Below are 22,855 nucleotides of genomic sequence, written 5' to 3'. Positions count from 1 at the left end.
GCTGAGGTATTTAATGCTGCCTTTGCCTCAGTCTTTAATAGTCACACCATCCAACCTCAGCATACCCTGAGTTGGATGGCAGAGATGGGGAGCTGATTGAAGTCCCCATAATTCAGGAAGAGGTGGTTACAGACCACCTGCTCCATTTAGACATATACAAGTCTATGGGGCCAGATGGGTTACACCCAAGAGTGCTGAAGGAGGTAGCAGAGGAGCTTGTTAAACCACTCTCCATCATTTATCAGCAGTCCTGGTCTAGTGGGCAGGTCCCAGAGGACTGGAGGTTGGCCAATGTGACACCTTTCTACAAAAAGGGTAGGAAGGATGACCTTGGGAACTACAGGCCTGTCAGCCTGATCTCAGTGCCGGGGGAGGTCATGGAGCAGATGATCGTAAGTGAGATCATAAAGTACGTGCAGGAAAATGGAGGGATCAGGCCCAGTCAGCATGGCTTCATGAAGGGCAGGTCCTGCTTGACCAACCTGATCTCTTATGATAAGGTGACCCATGTGGTTGATGAGGGAAAGGCTGTGGACATTGTCTATTTGGACTTTAGTAAAGCATTTGATACTGTCTCCCACAGCTTTCTCCTGGACAAATTGGCTACTCATGGCCTGGATAGGTGGATTCTTTGCTGGGTTGGAAACTGGCTGGATGGCCGAGCTCAAAGAGTGGTGGCAAATGGTGCCACATCTAGTTGGTGACTGGTCACTAGTGGTGTCCCTCAGGGCTCAGTGTTAGGGCCAGTGTTGCTTAATATCTTTATTGATGATCTGGATGAGGGGATTGAGTTCACCCTCAGTAAATATTCAGGCAATACCAAGTTGGCTGGGAGTGTTGATCAGCTGAAGGATAGGAAGGTTCTGCAGAGGGATCTGGACAGGCTGGGTCGATGGGCTGTGGCCAGTGGTATGAGGTTCAACAAGGCGAAGTACCAGGTCCTGCATTTGGGCTACAACAACCCTGTTCAATGCTCCAGGCTTGGGGAAGAGTGGAAAGCTGCTCAGTGGAAAAGAACCTGGGGGTGCTGATTAATGGAGCTGAACATGATCGAGCAGTGTGCCCAGGTAGCCAAGAAGGTCAACAGCATCCTGGCCTGTATCAGCACTACTTTGACTAGCAGGGCCAGGGCAGTGATTATCCCCCTGTACTTGGCACTGGTGAGGCCACACCTCAAATACTGTGTTCAGTTCTGAGCTCCTCACTACAAGAAAGACATTGAGGTGCTGGAGTGGGTCCAGAAAAGGGCAACAAAGCTGGTGAAGGGTCTGGAGAACAAGTCTTATGAGGAATGGCTGACGGAACTGGAGTTGTTTAGCCTGAAGAAGGCTCGGGGGGACCTTATCGCTCTCTACAGCTACTTGAAAGGAGGTTGTAGTGAGGTGAGGGTTGGTCTCATCTCCCAAGTAACAAGTGATAGGATGAGAGGTAACGGCCTCAAGATGCATCAGGGCAGGTTTAGACTGGCTATTAGGAAAAAATTCTTCACAGAGAGGTTGATTGGGTATTGGAACAGGCTTCCCAGGAAAGTGGTGGAATCACTGTCCCTGGAAGTGTTCAAAAACTGTGTAGACGAGGCCCTCAGTGATATGCTTTAGTGGTGGTCTTGGCAGTCCTGGGGTAATGGTTGGAGTTGATGATCTTAAAGGTCTTTTCCAACCTAGCTGATTCTATGATTCCTCCCACCCAGCTGAGCACAGGGTGGGAGAGACAGCCATCCTTGCCCTGGCCCTATGGGGAGCCAGTAGTGGCTCCATTGAGGCACTCGCTTTGGTCCCCTGCCATGCCCCTGACCATAGGCCTGTCCTGGGTTTAGCAGTAGCAGTCATTTTTTCTCCTTCTTAGTAGCTGGTGCAGCGCTGTGTTTTGACTTTCAGCCTGGGAACAGAGCTGATAACACTGATGTTTACTCTGACCAAGGACTCTGTGAGTCTCATGCTCTGCCAGGGAGGAGGGGAGGCCAGGAGGAAGCAGGGACAGGACACCTGACCCAAACTAGCCAAAGAGGTATTCCATACCACAGCACGTCATGCCCAGGGAGGTAACTGGGAGTTACCTGGAAGGGCACTTCTCTTCTCAGTTGGGCTCGTTTTGGCAGGTGGTATCGTTTTCTCTTCCCTTGTTATTTCTCTTATCATTATTATTATTGGTGGTAGCAGTAGTATTACGTGTTATACCTTAGTTACTGGACTGTTCTTATCTCAACCAGTGGGAGTTACATTCTTTCGATTCTCCTACCCATCCCTCCGGGAATGGGGGAAAGAAGATGGGGGGAAGGAAAGAAAGGGGGAGGGGGGGAGTAGAAACTGTGTGGCTGACTGGGTTTAAACCACGACAGTTCTTTTGGCGCCCAACGTGGGGCACAAGGGGTTGAGATAACGACATATCTGACCGGAGTGTCTCTAATTATATTTGTGATAAGCGTTCATTGTTTTGGATTAATAGCCACTCATCACAATGATGATTTATTGGCTCTCAAAGCTGTTTCTCTTGATCTCACAGTTTCAGAATGTTGCACCTTACTTAGAGCTGGTATTTGCCATTTTAGTGTTTATCAAGTGTGGGGCTTGGTCTAAGGTTTTTGTCTCATTGTACTTTATGGTAATGACTTGTAATACAATAGAATCATTGATCATGAAACTGATCTGGCTTATGTTCCCAGTGTGGTCACCACCTTTATACTTTGGGAGGTATATAATAGAAATGCTTTGCAAGTACACATCTTTTTTTCTCCTTCTTGGGTGGTCAACCTGTGAAGGAGACATTCTCTTACCCTCCCAGCCCCCCCCCCCCCCCCCCATTTACAGCATTGTTTGAGATTTTTGAAGTTTTTGAATGGCCTTTAAATACCCCTGAGACCTGCCTGCTGATTGTGATGGGGATCACCATGTTGGCATGCATACAGAGTGTGTTTTGCCCAAGACCATTTTGTCTGATCTCGAAAGTTAAGCAGAGTCCAGTTTGGGTCTTGTCTGGGGTTAGACGACGATATAGGAGGACCAAGAGACTTTCCCTGAGGCTGGACAGCCATGAGTGGCAGGGTGTGTGGGATAGTATGGGCAAGTATCTAGGTCAGTGGGCCCCTCCAGTACTTTGGAATTTCATCACCGAACAAGTGCAAAATCCAGAAGAATTAATAAAACACTTAAATGAGGTGTGTGGTCATTCTGGCCATACCAGAGATGGACAAATCATGGCAACGTGCTGGGGCTTGGCCTATGCTTACAGGGCCTTGTTCAACAGTATCCAGCACCTTCAAAAGGAAAAGAATGTCGGCGGATCTGAGGGCAAAGCAACAGTCAGCGCAGCTACTCCAGCTCCAGGCACAGCAGCTTCACCACCCCCAGAGACAAGTACAGTCGCTACTCAAACTTAGGCTGCAATGACCAGCGCAGCTACCCCAAGTCACACGTGGGTATCTACACCAATGAACAAGTGCAAAATCCGGAAAAATTAGTAAAATGCTTAAATGAGCTGTGTTGTAATTCTGGCCATACCAGAGAGGGACAAATCATGGCAACGTGCTGGGGCTTGGCCTATGCTTACAGGGTCTTGTTTAAGACTAGCCAGCGCCTTCAAATGGAAAAAAATGTACCTGGATCTGAAGGCAAAGCAACCGTCAGTGCAGCTACTCAAGCTCCAAGCACAACAGCTGCACCAACCCCAGTGACAAGTGCAGTCGCTACCCAAACTTTGGCTTCAACGGATAGCGCAGCTGCCCCAGCGACAAGTACAGCAGCTACTCAAACTTTGACTGCAACAGACAGCACAGCTACCCCAGCTCCAAGCACAACAGCTACACTACCCCCAGTGACAAGTACAGTCGCTACTCAAACCACAGGTATAATCCCAGCAGCTAAACCAGAGGACCAATTGGTACCAATATTGGTTGCCCCTGTACGCAAGAGAAAAACCCCAAAAAAGGCAAGAAGGGTGAAGCAAGATGAAGAAACAATGTATTCACCACCCGGTCCAGCATTTGATCAGGAGTCAACATCACATGATGAAGAAGAAGAAGAAGAAGAGGTGACTTCTCAACCTCAGAACTCAACCGACCTACGGAATATGTGAAAATATTTTACCTGTTGACCAGGGGAGCACATCAACACCTGGTTACTCCGATGCTGGGGCAATGGGGCCGATGGTCACAAACTAGAAGGTACAGAAGCCAAGCAGCTGGGATCACTTGCTAGAGAAGGGGGAATTGACAAAGCAATTGCAAGAGAGAAAAAGGCTCTTGGCAGCTGTGAAAGAAAGGTTTTCGTACAAGGACGATGTTATGAATCCTTTGGCCAAGTGGACTACTTTAGACAAAGGCATCCAGTCTCTGAGTGAATCAGCCATCGTAGAGATGATCTGTCACATCAAGCTGAATATCGGGGATATACCCATAGACCCAGATGAAGTTGAATGTACACGATCCATGTGGCGAAAACTTACACAGAATGCGCCGTCATCATATCCCCATTCATTGGCAACAGTAACCTGGAATGACATAGTACCACTAACAGTGGATGAAATGATTCATAAACTCTGAGAGTTCGAAGACCATCTCACCCCTTCCATCATCTCAGCTGTGGAAAAACTGTTCCAGGATCTCAAACAATTGAGGGATGATCTATCTGATTTATCCAGCTCCTCACGTGTACCAACATACATCTCAGCTATTAACAAAAGGCGTTCTATTGTTCGAGAGAGAAGGTATAGAAGGTATATGCCACAAGCCACCTTATGGTTTTCCCTGCTTGATTATGGAGAAGACATGACAAAGTGGGATGGAAAACCTACTTCAGCTCTGGAGGAACAGGTGAGTGAACTGAAGAGGGGAGCAAGGGCCAAGACTGATCATCCCATGAGAGCTATGGCTTCAGTATCTGGTGGGCAGTTTCCCAGATGGAGTGGAAGAGTTGATTTTAGACCAGCTCCTGTGATAACAAAGAATAATCCCTTTCACCACGACTTAAGTGTCCAACACTGTGATGACCATTAGAGGGGCCCTGCCTCCAAGCAGGTAGAGGTAGGGGACAATCAGATTTACTGGACTGTGTGGATCAGTTGGCCTGGCACATAAGTCCCACAGAAGTATAAGGCTCTAGTAGATACCGGTGCACAGTGTACCCTGATGCCATCAAGCTGTCAAGGGGTGGAACCCATTTATATTTCTGGAGTGACAGGAGGATCCAAAGAACTGACTGTACTGGAGGCTGAAATCAGCCTGACTGGGACTAAGTGGCAAAAGCACCCTATTGTGACAGGTCCAGAGGCTAAATGCATCCATGGCATAGACTACCTCCTGAGAGGGTACTTCAGAGTCCCAAAAGGCCAGGTAGGACAAGGTTTATTGTGTGGTGTCCATACCCATGGCAGGGGGGTTGGAACTAGATGATCTTAAGGTCCTTTCTAACTTTAACTATTCTATGATTCTATGATTTCCTAGTTTTTGTGGATTTTTGGAGAATGCACATCCCAAATTACAGTTTGATTGTAAGTCCTCTCTATCATGTGACACAGAAGAAGAATGATTTCAAATGTCAACAACAAGCATTTGAACAAATTAAACGAGACTAGTCTGGACCAGGCAAGATCTGAAAAATTTTCTCTATACCGCAGCTGGGGAGAATGGTCCTGCCTGGAGCCTCTGGCAGAAAGCTCCAGGGGAGACTCGACGTCTCGGATTTTTAAGATGGGGATACAGAGGATCTGAGGCTGGCTATACTCCAACTGAAAAAGAGATACTGGCAGCTTATGAAGGGGTTCGAGCTGCTTAAGAATTGGTTGGCACTGAAGCACATCTCATCCTGGCACCCCGGTTGCCTGTGTTGGGCTGGATCTTCAAAGGCAGGGTCTCCTCTACACATCACGCAACCGATGCCACATGGAGTAAGTGGGATGCACTAATTACACAAGGAGCTCAAATAGGAAATTCCAGTCATCCTGGACTGGCCAGAGGGCAAATATTTTGGAATGTCACCAGAGGAGGAGGTGATGCATGCTGAAGTGGCCCCACCATATAATAAACTGTCAGAAAGTGAAAAGCAGTATGCCTTGTTTACTCATGGGTCCTGCCGTATTGTGGTAAAGCATCAGAGATGGAAGGCAGCCGTATGGAGTCCTTGATGACAAGTTGTAGAAACTACTGAAGGAGAGGGTGAATCGAGTCAGTTTGCTGACGTGAAAGCAATCCAGCTGACCTTGGACGTTGCTGAAAGAGAAAAATGGGCAGTACTTTACCTCTGTACTGACTCATGGATGGTGGCAAATGCCTTGTGGGTGTGGTTGCAGCAGTGGAAGCAGAGCAGAGGTAAACCCATCTGGGCTGCTGAACTGTGGCAAGATGTCGCTGCCAGGGTGCAGAGCCTGGTGGTGAAGGTATGCCATATAGATGCTTATGTACCTAAGAGTCGGGCCACTGAGGAACACCAGAACAACCAACAGGTGGATCAAGCTGCTAAGATTGAAGTGGCTCAGATGGACTTAGATTGGCAACATAAGGATAAATTATTTTTAGCCCAGTGGGCCCATGAGACCTCAGGCCATCAAGGCAGAGATGCAAAATATAGATGGGCTTGTAACTGAGTGTTGGACTTAACAATGGACACTATTGCCCACCTCATTCATGAAGCAAGCCAAGCAGTTAAAGCATTTCTGGTGCGAAGGATGATGTCTGAAGTACAAATATGGGGAGGCCTGGCAGATTGACTTTATCACACTGCCACCAACCCGCCAAGGCAAGCGCCATGTGCTTACCATGGTGGAAGCAACCACTGGATGGCTTGAAAGATACATGGTGCCCCATGTCACTGCCCGGAACACTATCCTGGGCCTTGAGAAACAGTTTTTCTGGTGACACGGCACCCCAGAGAGAATTGAGTCAGACAATGGGACTCATTTCCGGAACAAACTTATAGACCTTTGGGCCGTAGAACATGGCATTGAGTGGGTATATCACATCCCCTACCAGGAACCAGCCTCTGGGAAAATTGAGCGGTGTAATGGTCTGTTAAAAACTGCACTGAGAGCAATGGGTGGTGGGAGTTTCAAACATTGGGATACACACTTACAAAAAGCCACCTGGTTGGTCAACACCAGAGGATCTGCCAACAGGGCTGGTCCAGCCCAGTCAGAACTTTTACATACTGTAGAAGGGGACAAAGTTCCTGTGGTGCACATTAAGAATTTACTGGGGAAGACAGTCTGGGTTATTCCTGCTTCAGGTAAAGGCAAACTGACTCATGGGATTGCTTTTGCTCAGGGACCTGGATATACTTGGTGGGTAATGTGAGAAGATGGAGAAATCCTGTGTAAACATCAAGGAGATTTAATTTTTGGGAAAACAGCTAATGAACTGAATTATTTGCTTTTGCCTGCTCTATAGCACTTCTATATCCTATCAGGTATATGCCCATTTCCACCTCTCTGGGCTTTGAAGAGAAGATATGTGCTGTCATGATCATCATCCGAGAATAATGTTATGGGAAAAGCCAGCAGCAGCAGAACTGTTATCAGGTCACCATCAACTGACCCTGACTTCCCTCCAGTCATCATCCCAACAAAGAATGAACTTTGATGAGACCAGATGAGTTTGGCGGTTTCATCAGCAGGCAGTAATCCAACACTACACACCATCTCTCCTGTCCTGAAAGACTGTTACAAGAGATGGAACCTGAATCGTGGACTGAATGATTTCAGCAAACTCTCAGTCTAGAGATAGTCCATAGACTAAGTGTCCTCGGTTCAGCAGTAGCAGCCATTTTTCCTCCTTCTTAGCAGCTGGTGCAGTGCTGTGTTTTTGACTTTCGGCCTGGGAACAGTGCTGATAACACCGAACTTTTTAGTTACTGCTCAAATGTTTAGTCTGACTAAAGACTTTCTGAGTCTCATGCTCTGCCAGGGAGGAGGGGAAGCCAGGAGGAAGCAGAGACAGGATACCTGACCCAAACTAGCCAGAGGTATTCCATACTACAGCATGTCATGCCCAGGATGGAATGATATCTGACTATTTATATGTGTATGTATATATATATTTGAGACAAAAAGCGATGGTATGTTGTAAAAAATGGAATCTGAGCATGACGTGAATGCTATGCAATAAGGGGTGGATATTGTCCTGGGTTCAGCTGTAACAGTTATTTTTCTCCTTCTTTGTATCTGGTGCAGTGTTGTGTTTTCGACTTTAGTCTGCGAACAGTGCTGATAACTCACTGATGTTTTTATTTGTTGCTAAATAATGCTTACTGTGATCAAGGACTTTCTTATTCTCATGCTCTGCTGGTGAGGAGGGGCATGGGAAGCCAGAAGGAAGCAAAGGCAGGACACCTGACCCAAACTAGCTGCAGGGATATTCTATACCACAGCATGTCATGCCCCATATATAAACTGGGGGGAGTTGCTCATAAGGCCCAGATCGCTGCTTGGGTTGGGCTGCATATCGGTTGACATGTGGTGATCAGTTGTATTGTGCATCACTTGTGTTTATTGTTTTCTTTTCCTTTTCCCCTTTTAGTTTTATATTCTCTCCCCTTGTTATTTCCCTTATCATTATTATTATTGGTGGTGGTAGTAGTAGTTTTGTTTTATACCTTAGTTACTGGACTGTTATTATCTCAACCCGCTGGATTTACATTCTTTCGATTCTCATTCCCATCCCTCTGGGAGTGGGGGGGAAGAAGGTGCTGTGGGGAGTGAGTGAGTGGCTGCATGGTTCTCAGTTACCAGCTGGTCTTAAACCATGACAATTGCTCATCACTTGTTTTTATTGGGATTTTTTTCCCTCTCCTTTTTAGTTTTATGTTCTCTCCTCTTATTTCCCTTATCGTTGTTATTCTTTTTAGTAGTAGTATTTTTATATTATACTTTAGTTATTATACTGTTCTTATCTCCACCTTTGGGGTTTGCATGCTTTTGATTCTCCTCCCCATCCCACTAGGTGAGGGGAGGGGGGAAGAGGGGAGTGCAGGAGCACTTGTGTAGTTCTAAATTGCCATCTCAGTTTAAACCACAACAGTAGATAAAAGAAAATCAATAGTAAAAGATTTATTAAAAAGCCTTGAAAATGAAAACTCAGCTTGTGTTTGATATAGGTAAGAGGAGAAGGGTAGGAAAAGTAACATCCTTTTATTCTGTTAGTTAACACTAATGAAAGACTTCTAAACAGCAAAGCTGTGCCCTTGGAAATTTCTGTCTCTAATGAGTGTCTACTGGTAGCATCTTTTCTTTCTTGATACAGAAGAGTTGTGGAGGAGTGGTCTAGCTGGTAAGATGTCCTCCTGCTTAACAGGAGTTATATCCCTCATTCATTTTATTTGCCTTTGTGAGCATAGTGTTTAAATGTGAGGGCTGGTTTTGACATACAATGTTATTATGTTTTTGTACTGAGTTTGACAATATTTATTAGTTGCATAATAAATTACTAGTAATATCAGAAAATATTGAAAGATGCTTGTATTTATTCTGAAACAGAAAATATTCTGTGTAGCAGTAAAGGCTTTTTCCTTCTCATACGTCACAATAATGATTATTACATGAAGGTTAATCTGCTTCAAGGCCTCCTGTAGTAACACAATTAAGAGGAAGACAGGTATTGTTGCCTGCTCTCAGAACTATCAGTCAGTGTCACAGTGGGAAAAGGAAAGTATGAGCAATTACTCCAGTTTTCTTCAGTATGCTAAAATTACTGTATTTCTGTACTGAAAAATGTTCTTAAGAAATGTACTACTAATTTTTTAATTATTATTATTTTGTTTAAGCTGGATTTTGAGTCCATGAGCTGCAACACTTGAGTTGCAAGTTCTCTTTAGTATTCAAAACCATGTACTAGTGTGAATGGGTATGACTTTTAAATTTTAAAGGAGAATCAGAGTTTATATTTCTGAAGGATCAAGATTGCAAATAAAGGTTATACTAGAAGAAAAGATGGACTATTTTGTGTGATATAATGTGGAGTTTTATAATGCTTTACAAAAACTTCTCAAGATATGTTTGTATTTTGCCTTATTTTAAAATACATATAATTGAGTCATTTTTTTTTTATAAATCAACAAAATAGTTTCAAATTCATTCAAATGGGGATAATGGAACATGCTTCTTAGGTGAACAGGTTTCTTGAAGTTTGTATTTTAAATATAAAAAGAACAAACACCGAAATATGGGAATAACCTCTTGAGGACAAAAGAAGTTTATGTTTGGAGGAAGCAAAAAAGAAAGACTAAGGGTGATCAGGAATCATCTGGTACATTTTTGATGAAAATTGTAGAGTCAATTTAACTCAGATGTTTGCATAACCCTTGATTGCTGAATGGCTCGGTCTTACCCATGTTATTTTTGTATGTGATCTTGTGTTTGTTCCAAAAATAGCATGAAAGAAGGTTGCAAACCCTCTCTGTTTCTGTAATCATTCTTGTTTCTGTCACTAAGCATACTTTAAGTGTAAACACCTGGAAAAAGTTTAGAAAGAGAGACTGTTGCAGAGAGACTCTTATCTCCATCACCTAGTAGAGATAACCCTCCGTAAGGATACCCTTTGCTTTTAGAGTTTTTAATGAAGTTAATGGTGATAAGAAGCTGAAGTAGGAGCAATAACTCTAAATTTTTTAAAGTAAAAATTACTTCTCTAAACCAGAAAAAAATATACTTTGGAGAATATTTTTGATACAACAGATAATACTGAAGGGATAACAGGGTTTTTCCCTTCTGATGAGTTTGGGTGTATGTTTTCTTGAGCCTTTTCTCAGTGTAACTATTTTCTCAAAATAGTAAGGCATGCAATGTTGTTTTGGTCACCTGTCTTCTAAACTTAATCTTGGAAGCCAATTTAGGGGGAAAAAAAAAACAACCAAACAACCAACTAAACCACCACCCTATAATTTTGTATTGCCAAAATCTATGTATTTATCTGCTGCACTGTCCTACTTTTGTATCTTCTAATGCTGTCTTCTTTAGAGAGCTCCATATTCCACGTAGTAAGCTCTGCCATGTTGCATTCATTAAAACAAGGGTTTATTTTATTTTCCCCTCCAGGTTTGAAGGAGGATAATAATGTTTTAAAATAAATGGGAGATACCTTGTAGCTTTTGTTTAGTTGTTTAGGATATTTTAAAGCCTTAGAGCTGGTAGCCTCTTTAGTTCAGGACTTAATGTGGAGATGTCCTTTGGCCTCTCAAAGTACGGAACCAGTTTTGTCACTTCTGGCCTTAAAATTTGTAGTGTCTTTGCGAGACTGTGGCACCTTAAAGTAAATAAGTTTCTTAAGTACTGTTTTTGTTTGGGATTTTTTTTTTGTTTTGTTTTTTTGCTTTTAAGGTTTACAGCTCGACTGTTAGTAGAGACCATATTTGAAAGGGGGATGACCATTTGTTTTGCATATGGACAAACAGGCAGTGGAAAACCCCATCTAAGTGTTTCTTCTACATGTCAGTAATACACTTCTTTCTATGTACAATACATTTTAATAAATTACTTTAATAAGTAACAAATATGTAATTTACAGTTCTGTGATCTTTATACTGTGTTTTTTGTTTTGTTTGGTTCTTTTGGTTTTTTTTTCTTATTCAGACTATGGGTGGTGACTTTTCAGGAAAGAGCCAAGATTGTTCTAAAGGAATATATGCACTCACAGGTGAGTCTTCATTGTTCTGTTGGCTTTTTGTAAATTAGTTGCAGTCAATGCATTTCTATTCCCTGTCCTACAAACATGAGTCTGCATTTTTGCATCACAGTGGAGCTTTGGAAAAAAAAATAGTTCCTAGGTGTATAGTCTTTACACAGTAAATATGTATATAGATGACTTCAAAAACATAAGAAATATAACTGATGATTGAGTTTACAGTCTTGGGGTCTTCTGCATCTTCTAATGTAATGTGTCAGTTTAAACCACAGTGTTTTTTACTTGATTGACTGACCCTATCTGTTACCCTTGCAAAATATGAGAGATGCTGTAAAATATACACTGTTATACATTAATGAGTCTTCACTAAATGAAAATACGTAACTAGATTTCTTTTTATTTTGGAAATGCATTCACAGCTCGACATGTCTTTTTAATGATAAAGAAGCCAAACTATAAGAAGTTAGAACTTCAAGTATATGCAACATTTTTTGCGATCTGCAGTGGTAAGGTAAGTACCTGATCTTTTTCTGAGGAAGGTGGAATTTCTCTTTCACAAACAAGATTGTGAGCTTGTCACATAAAAGATTTTTTTTTTACTTTTTGTACTGAAAGTGTAATTTGAAATAATTCATTACACTTCCCTTCCAATCGTGTTTGTGCATGGAATGCTTTGCATATTTTGACATGAGGTTTAAAGCAAAAATGTCTTTTAAAGCTACTCTTTAATTGTTCTGTTCCCCCCCCCCCCCCAAGGTGTCCTGGGTTCAGAAGTAGCAGTCATGTTTTTCCTTTGTGGTAGCTGGTGCAGTGCTGTGTTTTGACTTCCAGCCTGGGAACAATGTTGGTGAAACCGATGTTTTCGGTTGTTGCTAAGTGATGTTTACCCTGACCAAGGACTTTGTGAGGCTCATGCTCTGCCAGGGAGGAGGAGAAGCTGTGAGGAAGCAGAGACAGGGCACCTGACCCAGGCTAGCCAAGGAGGTATTCCATACCACAGCACGTCATGCCTGGGGTGGGGGTTAACTGGGAGTTACCCGGAAGGACACGGGCTTCCAGGTGGGACTCGTTTCTTGTCCGGTGGTATCGTATTCTCTTCCCTTGTTATTTTCTCTTATCCTTGTTGTAGTTGGTAGTAGCAGTGGTGATTTGTGTTGTACATTGGTTGCTGGACTGTTCTTGTCTCAACCCCTAGGAGTTGCACCCTTTTGATCCTCCTCCCCGTTCCTCTGGGAGCGGGGAAGGGGAGAGCCCCGGGGGGGGGGGGCTCGACTGTTGTCAGCCTGGCATCACTCACTGGGAGTGAGTGAACAAGTTGCCTGACTGGGTTTAAACCACGACATAAGGTCTTTGACTTGTTGAACAGGAAGTCAAAATTAAGAGTGTCAGAAGATGGTAAACAGCAAGTCCAGGTGGTGGGATTTCAGGAATGGGAAGTCAAATGTGTTGAAGATGTTCTTAAACTTATTGAAATAGGCAACAGCTGCAGGTATCTCCAATAGCTTCCACCAGTTTGTCATTGTAAATTAATGAATCAAAACAAGATTTTTTTGTATCTCTTCATAGTGATTTTTTTTTTTTTTTAATATGCAGTGGTAGTTGACTGCAAGTAAAGAATCTGCCTGTCTATTGAATAAAGATAGTTTAGAGTTTCTCTCCTAGACAGAAATACAGACTGATTTTTCGACAGGATGTGAATGGCATGCATTATTTAACCAGCTTACTGACTTAAATTTGCATTATTTATAATCTGGAGTACCACCAGACTCTTCAGTTCTAAAAGGCCTTGACATGTAGTGACAGAAGTTAAGTGTATATATATATATATACTTTTTTTTTTAAGATACAGCTTCGTTGCTTTTAAAATTAGCCTTGTGCATAGAAAACTGCCTGACCAGATAAAAATGCTGCATGCGGCATTTTACATATAAGCTCTCTGATAGTCTGAAATCTTTGGGCATCTGATTATTCTTGCTTTTAAGAGGGAAGTAAAATGTTATTAATTTTCCATTTCTGTTTGAAGAATTGGAAAAATAGGTATAATTATACTATGTACATCAAATTATTAGGGTAATACAGGACTCTGCCCTGAAAATACTAACATTCCAATGGTAGCGTGTTCATTCATATGTCTTTCCTTTCTTTTGTCAAAGGACACCTGGACAGACATCTGCAAATGAACGCTCATCTCGAAGCCATGCAGTATTTCAGATTATTCTTAGAAGAAAAGGGAAACTGCATGGTAGATTTTCTCTGATTGATTTGGCTGGCAATGAAAGAGGAGCAGATACTTCCAGTGCAGATAGGCAGACTTGACTGGAATGTGCAGAAGTAACAAAAGCCTTTTAGCACTCAAGGTAACTGAAATGTTTCTATTGCCTTTGAGTAGGTGGAATCCTTCTACATATAATAACAATTACTACTAAAATGAGTGGTTTTGCAGGCTTTACTTGTCTACATTGTCTACTGATGTGACAGGTAAAATAACTTTCATGTAGTTTAAAAAGAAGAAAAAAAAAGTTGAATTTGAACACTTTTCTGATATACACCTAAAATGGGAGATGACTGTCTTTGGTACTCTGAAATGCTAGCTAGAAATATTCTTTTTGATCTCTCTATATATTTTTTTAAGAAAAAATAAAAAATTACCTTTATGACAGATTAGATTACCATTGGTAATTAATTAACAAAAGAAGAAAACAGCACAACAGCACCATATCCAGAAAGAATTAAGAAATCTGTTAAAATAACCCTTGAAAGTTGGACTCCATTTTTGACTACTCTTTAGAGCAAATTGTCTGATACAATCACTTTGCAGATTTTCATACATTAATCTAGAGCACATCAAGAGAGGTAAGAAATATTATTTAAATATTCAAATTTTTGTTTCATAATGCTCAAAAAAGGTTCAGTCTAAATAGTGAAAGTATTTTTTTTCTCACTTGGGGAAACAGTAGTCTTGAACAGCCCAGAACTTATCTCTGTCATTGGTTAGCTTTGCTTAAGTTTACTGCTCTCTGCACCAGCACTGTGGTTTTATATAAAGAATCTAAATGCAAAAGTCACTATGATCACTTTTGTATCTGAGTATAAACTCGGGAAAAGACTTGTATCAGACTCTAAGAGATCTCACAAAAAAGCACAAAATTGTAATGTGTCATTACAAAATTGTATGTCATGTTGAAAAACTGGAATTGGCAGTTCCAAAACTATGGCCTGTTTTGATTTAGTATTAAAATAAATAATCAAATCAACATTGTACTGATGTTATCACTTGTTTCCAAATGTAACTGAATAAAGCTGTTTTGGTTTTGTTTTTTTAGTTTACTTGCTGATTTTGTGCTGGCTAGTGTTTTCAATACAGTACCCATACAACATACTTGGGTCATTTTCATACAATTTTTCTTTTGAATTATAGTGAAAGACTCTGCTGTACTGGTGGTTGTGATATAAATTATATGGGGAAGGGGAAATAAAAATAAGTGTAGGTCTTGCAGAGGTCTAAACAGCTGTACAAAAAGTTATAAATGTTTCTCAATGATGCGTTGGTTTTCCAATTTTCATCTATGCCAAAAAAATTGCACCTTTTTTTCATTTGTATTCAAGACCCTTGAAGTTATTGTCAAGTTTGAATTAAACTAGTATGTTAAGAAGAGTGGGGTTTGGTTCTAATTCAAGATTTTCTATTTGCATCAGTCTTGTCTTAACCTGTTCATATTTTTGACACAGGAAATTATTTCTGTAATGTCTCTACATGGAAGTAGTACTATCATTTTGTTACCTGGCTTTCTGAGCTGTGTTGAAAAGCAACAGTAGTTTAAAAGCTCCATTAATTTAGAAGCTGTCAGTGTCCTATAATCCTTTTACTATTAAAGAGACAATCCAATATTAAAATTTCAGGAATAAGCAAGCTAAAAATCATTATAGTAAATGAAAATTAATTACACTAGTTGGCTGCCATATTATGAATTCAGCATACACATTTCTTACTAGTTTTAGTTTGTAATGTCAGTTGCTAAGTCTGTTGCCCCTATTCCTGTCTAATCTGCTTTTCTCCTTATGTAAGTATAGTAGTAATGTATAACCAAATTTTAAAAATTCAATCAGTGCATTTCCTTGCTTACCTATAAGTATCGAGTCCTTTTTAGCATCTGCATGTGAAATTTACATTCAACAAGCTTCAGTCTTTCTGTTTATATGAGTTGTGTCCATTCTATAAAATTCAGGTGGTGAATTTTTAAATAATCACTTTAGTTAAAGCCAACTTGCCCTTGTGTTTGTTCTGTTCTGTATCATGGTTTCATTGTGAGCCTATTTAGTTCTGTTTTATGATGCTTCACAGTTGCAATGCTTTCTTGGGTTATCATCCCTCAGTTTCTAGCCTGCTTTTGGAAGAAGCTGTTTCAAGGAAATTACAAAAGACCACAAGGATATGGCTGCAGCTGGAGGATTAGTTGAACTACTGTAGAACTATTCATGTAACACAAAAGCCTTTCCATCTGTTGGTCCTGATAAAAGCAAAGATGTAATATGAGAAGATTTTGATGTAGGGTTGTTTGAAGAAGTTCTGTGGGTAAGCATGCTAAAACTGTACCAAGGAAGCCCTGAATCTGAAGAGATGCCTGTACACAAAATATTAAGGCAAAGCCAGAAACTGAAATTAATGATCAAAATATGACAACAGCAAAAAAACAGATTTTTAAATTTAAACTTTCTTCCTGTAAGAAGTAATTTATTAGATTAGTGCAGTCTTGTTTTGCACTGTCATATTTAGTTGCTGCTCTAAGTTCTATAGTAATTTCTTAATATTATCTTCTGTACAGTATTTCTCTCTGGAACTCTCCAATCAATTACAAATATTAGTTTAGCCCCATACCCTTCTTATGAGTGAAAGGGAAGATGTTATCCCTGTTTTTTCACATGAAGAGTATTCTAAAACAGAACACGATTTACATTTTCAATTGTCTTCCAATACTGAGTACATCAATACAGAGCTATACTTACTAGGTTTGTGACCTGTGGAAGCTTTCAGAAAGTTTGGGCACCAGTGTTTTCTTCTGAGCTTTAAAGAAAGTCAGTGGTAGAGCCAGAATTAAAGCTACTGCTTTTAACTGATAGAGTTAACACGAGTCACTGTCCACGCTGCTTCTGTTGGCAGAGGCTGTAGATCATTCAGGCTTTTGCAGCTCATAATCAGAAATAGTTGTTAGTCTGGAGATTTAGCAATAACACTGATTTTTTTTTTTTATTGCTGTTGTTGGATACAATATATGTAAACATTTTGAATGAGATTCAGAATGTTTTTAGGCTCTTAAATCCTTTCTAAGTTTCTACCTCTCTACTGAACTTAATGAGATGTAAAAGCCTAACGCTTTTTAAATTCAAGCCTTAATAGTAAATTTTAATGATACCTTAGAAGACAGCAACATAACTAAGGCATATATTTTCTGATTTCAATTGCATTTGTATTACGTATTTTTCTTTAACATGGATTGAATAAATATCAACCTGTTCTTTCAGGAGTGCCTTAGAGCCTTAGGCTGAAATAAACCTCATACACCATTCAGAGCAAGTAAACTTAGTCAAGTGCTAAGAGATTCATTCATAGGAGAAAACTCCCATACCTGTATGGTAAGTTTCTTTAGTTAACTGTATGTTTTAACAATTACAAAGAAAAGAAGCTGGGAATTTAGGATCTTATATTTAGAACCGGACACTTGATACTGGCGATGTGTTAGACTTAAGTTTATACATTAACTGACACTATATTTGGAGTGAGTCTTTCAGAAGAGATTTCAGGTAACTTGCTCCCTTCTCACTTTTTATTGGCCTTTCTAATTGCTTATTCTAGTTTTGTAGCTAGGAACATAGCTAGAAGCACTTCTAGCTTGAGGGTTTTTTTGTTTGATTGTTTTTAATAATGTTTTAATTATATGAGAGGGAAAGTGTAGAGTCCTGCATCTGGGCAGGAACAACCCCAGGTTCCAGTATAGGTTGGGGAATGACCTGTTAGAGAGCAGTGTAGGGGAGAGGGACCTGGGGGTCCTAGTGGACGACAGGATGACCATGAGCCAACACTGTGCCCTTGTGGCCAAGAAGGCAAATGGCATCCTGGGGTGTATTAGAAGGGGGGTGGTTAGTAGATCGAGAGAGGTCCTCCTTCCCCTCTACTCTGCCCTGGTGAGACCGCATCTGGAATATTGTGTCCAGTTCTGGGCCCCTCAGTTCAAGAAGGACAGGGACCTGCTGGAGAGAGTCCAGCGCAGGGCAACTAAGATGATTAAGGGAGTGGAGCATCTCCCTTATGAGGCAAGACTGAGGGATGCTGGGTCTCTATAGTTTAGAGAAGAGGAGACTGAGGGGTGACTTTATTAGTGTCTATAAATATATAAAGGGGGAGTGTCACGAGGATGGAGCCAGGCTCTACTCAGTGGCAAACAATGATAGGACAAGGGGTAATGGGTACAAACTGGAACACAAGAGGTTCCACTTAAACTTGAGAAGAAACTTCTTCTCAGTGAGGGTGACAGAACACTGGAACAGGCTGCCCAGGGAGGTTGTGGAGTCTCCTTCCCTGGAGACATTCAAAACCCGCCTGGATGCATTCCTGTGTAACATTATCTAGGTGTTCCTGCTCCGGCAGGGGGATTGGACTAGATGATCTTTTGAGGTCCCTTCCAATCTCTAGCATACTGTGAAACTGTGAGAGTACTGTTTGTTGAATCAGAATTTTGGAAAAGGTGGTATAGACTGGAAGTATAGTGATGAGTTATGATATTTAAATGACAGGCAAATTTAGAATTGGTATCAAAGGCATCAGAATATGCTCTGGGCTGTTGAGGGGAGAAGTAGTTTAGATAGATGGGATGAATAGTCCTATACTGTATAAATGTGCATTTGCATCAATCTGGAAAACAGAATTCTGTCAGATGGTGGAAAGGACAGATAAAAGCACAAATGTCCAGTGGTTTTATTTGTACAACCTTAATGCTTCTCTTTATGGAAATGCAAATTATATGCAGTGGACACTGACTATTAGGCTTGTTTTCTGTGTGGGTTGACCTTGGCTACCCACCAGCTGCTCACCAAGCTGCTCTATCACACTGGTGTGTTAGCAACATCTTTCTAGCTACTTATACAAAGCACAGCACAATGAGGGCTGCTATGGGGAAAATGAACTCCATCTCAGCCAGACCCAATACATTTGTATTGGTTACTTTTCACAGGCTCCCTGGAATTAGTCTAGAAGCACCACCGTTAGCTTCCATGGGCTGCAGGGGGACAGCCTGCCTCAACATGGTCTTCACCATGGGCTGCAGGGGAATCTCTGCTCCAGTGCCTGGAGCACCTCCTTCCCCTCCTTCTTCACTGACCTTGGTGTCTGCAGAGTTGTTTGTCTCGCGTATTCTCACTCCTCTCTGCTGCTGTTGCGCAGCAGGTTTTTTTCCCCTTCTTAAATATCACACCACCATCGCAAAACAATTATACATTAGTGTTATAACAAGGTAACGTAGATAATGGTAGCATTTCCTCCAAAATATTTTAGCCTGTTACAGGCAAAATAAATTAAAGAGATTGCACTATAGAAGTATTATTCAATTAGAGAACATTATTTATTGAACATGTAAGATCAGTTATCAAAATTTTACCTCTTTTATGATGTTGGTTTTGCTTGTCAGTGAGGAGGCATTTATTGTAAAAGGATTCCAATGTTCTAATGTGCTGTTAGAGAGTAAGACATTTTGTAAATATGTGATACTTCTTAATATGGAAAGCATATAAAATGATGTAGTAAAACCTTGTGATTTTAACTTTCTGAGAGATTCCTGAAGCATCCTGGTATAAAGTACCTACCTTGTTTTTTTCACTTACTTTCTGATATACTGATCTGTAAATGGGGTGTTTGAGTGACATTTCTTTTGTTAATTTCTACACTTAATTTTTATTTGACTTTGCCTTTTATCATTTACGGAATTTCTTGTTGCAATTTTAAAAGTTGCATCTTTAGGGATGGAGCATATCATCTGTATAGAAAGTTAAAATATGATTTTAAAATTTAGTCTTGTCAAATTAAAAAAATATTTTGAAATTAATTTCCCTTTGGACAGTTATGACTAGGATCTGCATTATTCTAAAGAAATACAGTGGCATACAGTCAGCATAAATAGGTATAGGACTTTATCAGTCATTGCAATTTTAATGGAGTTCTTGTCCTTAAATATTTTCAAAAGTAATTTCATAGAATCGTAGAATCATTTAGGCTGGAAAAGACCCTTAAGATCATCGAGTCCAATGATTAACCTAGCACTGCCAAGTCCACCACTAAACCATGTATCTAAGTGCCACATCTACACAACTATTAAATACCTCCAGCAGTGGTGAATCAACCACTTCCCTGGGCAGCCTGTTCCAATGCTTGACAACCCTTTCAGTGAAGAAATTTTTCCTAATATCCAATCTAAACCTCCCCTGGCACAACTTGAGCCTGTTTCCTCTCATCCTATCACTTGTTACTTGGGAGAAAAGGTTGACACCCACCTCACTACAACCTCCTTTCAGGTATTTGTAGAGAGCAATAAGGTGTCCCCTAAGCCTCCTTTTATCCAGACTAAACAACCCCAGTTTCCTCAGCTGGTCTTCATAGGACTTGTTCTCTAGACCCTTCACCAGCTTCGTTACTGCTCTTTGGACACACTACAGCACCTCAATATTTTTCTGGGGCCCAAAACTGAACATAGAATCATAGAAACATAGAATGGTTAGGATTGGTGTCATGACCTTAAGATCATCTAGTTCCAAACCCCCTGCCATGGCCAGGGATGCCTCACACTAGACCATGTCGCCCAAAGCTCTGTCCAGCCTGGCCTTGAACACTGCCAGGGATGGAGCATTTACCATAATATTTCAAGTTGGTTTTGAAGAGTTACATAGTAGGATAAGATATCATAAATTGAAATATGCAAGGTAGCTACATAGAATAGTCTAATTTTTTAACCGGTATTTAATGTTTGATCTGTTGCATCCTTGACATGCTGCAGTCATAGATGAAGTGCCAGACCCCTCAGCTCTCCAGGGGGGAGAGTAGGAACTTGGTGACTTCAATGTCCCAGAAAGGCCAATGATCCCACTGTGGTGGCTTGTAAGTAATGTAGACACATTCAAAATAGGAAGAATGGTAGTTACAGGTCTTAAGGATATTCCTGTCCATAAATAGTGATGCTTTTTTCATCCTCATTTGGAATCATGAATGAGGAAGCGAGTGACAGACAGGTTGGAGTCCCCCTGTCCTGGCTGGACAGGACTTGTTGAGGCATGAGGACATATGATGAAGTACAGACTGAGTCTTATGCATGGATTCTTCTGTCCTTAAAGGGGGTATCAGCACTTCCCTATAGCAGCTGCACCTTATATGCAAAAGTTGGGGCCTTATGACATTTGCCTTTTGTAGTATACTCTAAACATTAAACTGATGGAGGAGATGCATATACCTTTCACTTTAAATGACTTTGGAAGGATTTTAGCAACTTGTAGGTCTTTTTGTTACTTAGCACCCAGAATGCTTTATAGAGAGTCATGAAATCATATGAACTTTTTAAATCTACACTTGTTTTCATTACTAACTGATTCATACCAGTAGTAGAGGTTTAAACTTAAGTCTGTGTGATAGCAGGCTCTTTAGACTTTCTAACTTCCTCCCACCACATATTTTTCCTTTCTTTCCAGTAGGAGAAATTCCTCTCATGATGAATACCTGTGCTTTTGTACAGTAATGTCAGCAACAGGATTAAAGCGAAGACTAGGATTTTCTAATCTTCATAAGTTTCAGTCTGAAAAAACGCTAGTGTAGGATCGTAGAGGGGCTTGTCCTGGGTAGTACTTTATGGCTCTCCTGAAGGAATAACAGATGAAAAAATTGGACTACTGAGAGAAACTAGGACAAATAATGATGCCACTGTTGCCTGACCACAGTTATTATTTTCTGCTGAGTGCTAAAAAGAAGGTGAGATCTTCAGGGTATTTTATTTAACTGGTAAAGGAAAGACTTCTAGATTCCAGCTGTTTGATAATAAGTTAGCTATCAAGTAATATTTACAGATAATGTTCAGGTCAGAAAAAAAGAAAAAAAAAAAATTTTTACTTTGGAAAATATTTAAACACATGCTTATCTTTAATATTATTAAGTACAGTTTTGTACTGTGGCCAAAAAAAATTTCTCAAATTAGTCTGCTTGAATAGTCTACAAAGATATATATATAAAAATAATCTGGTAACTGTTTGCAGGATACATTTTGCTTACTTTCTACTGAGTTGTATATTTCCCTCTTTGAGGAGTCTTTTTTTTTTTAATTAGAGTTTTGCATATGCATATTATGTTACAAAGACTGTGAAATTGGTGAAATTGAATTTTCTATGAATTCTTAATGTTTCAGGTATGGTTGAAAAAATTAAATTGAAGCTTTGACTTGACATCTCTTCTTGAGATGTCATTGTATTAGGACAGCTGCACATAGTAGACGGTTTTTGTAGAACATCTCAAATGAAAATGGAGATTTAAAAAAATGTTCATTTAAATTCATCTACCCTTTCATCTGTACAAAGTGATTTATTAATGTGTGGCTTGTTTTCTTCAGATTGCTACAATTTCTCCTGGGATGGCATCATGTGAAAACACTCTAAATACATTGAGACACACAAACAGGTATGGAAAATGTTATTGTTTATAGCTATATGAGCTGTTGGTCACTAATGTTTGGAATACTGTTGTTCCATGATGTATAATTATTTTAACTACTTGAATAATTTTAGTGTACTTGCATTTCTTAATAAGATTAAAAGCAAAATACTGTTTCAGGTTCACATTTAATTTAATTTGTCACTTTTCACAACCATTACAAGCGAGTCGATAAAAACTGCATTTAAGCCATTACCCAGAGATGGATATAGTGTGGAAGGAATCTGGGAGATACCTCCATTAGTTTTGCCCCTGCTCTGGAGTCATCACCTCTTGCATTAGGGTAGTCAGTTTTCATGATTATTCCATGGGGTGTTAGCTGAAATACCTTTCTGCAATGTAATTTTTCATCCCCTTGGTGGAATTTAATTCAGTTGCCAGCGTATTTATTTTCTATATATATCATGTCATACCTAGATCTATCTCAACTAGTTTATTCTTATGGAAATTCTGCAGTTGCTGTGGCCCAGATTTTCTATTTCCCAGCGTCAGACAAATATCTGAGACCTCTAAGTAAAGTC

The 22,855-nt window shown here is 40.4% G+C and overlaps 1 protein-coding gene across 1 annotated transcript; it reads left to right on the top strand.

Moving 5' to 3' along the window:
• The first annotated feature begins 164 nt into the window (after window positions 1–164).
• On the top strand, window positions 165–22,365 carry LOC133262221 (kinesin-like protein KIF2A). The gene is given in 9 exon segments (XM_061441182.1): window positions 165–409; window positions 11,203–11,395; window positions 11,551–11,614; window positions 12,022–12,113; window positions 12,949–13,091; window positions 13,756–13,931; window positions 13,934–13,959; window positions 17,123–17,233; window positions 22,234–22,365. Coding segments are annotated over 9 exon segments (1,143 nt in total). The 3' UTR covers window positions 22,327–22,365.
• The last annotated feature ends 490 nt before the right edge of the window (window positions 22,366–22,855 follow it).

Source organism: Pezoporus flaviventris, unplaced genomic scaffold (genome assembly GCF_033815535.1).
Source record: "Pezoporus flaviventris isolate CSIRO_AGI_PZ_B2104156 unplaced genomic scaffold, CSIRO_AGI_Pfla_v1 ptg000199l, whole genome shotgun sequence".
NCBI classification, from domain to species: Eukaryota; Metazoa; Chordata; class Aves; order Psittaciformes; family Psittacidae; genus Pezoporus; species Pezoporus flaviventris.
Note: the sequence above shows the minus strand (reverse complement) of the source record. Positions and strands in the feature narration are given on the sequence as shown.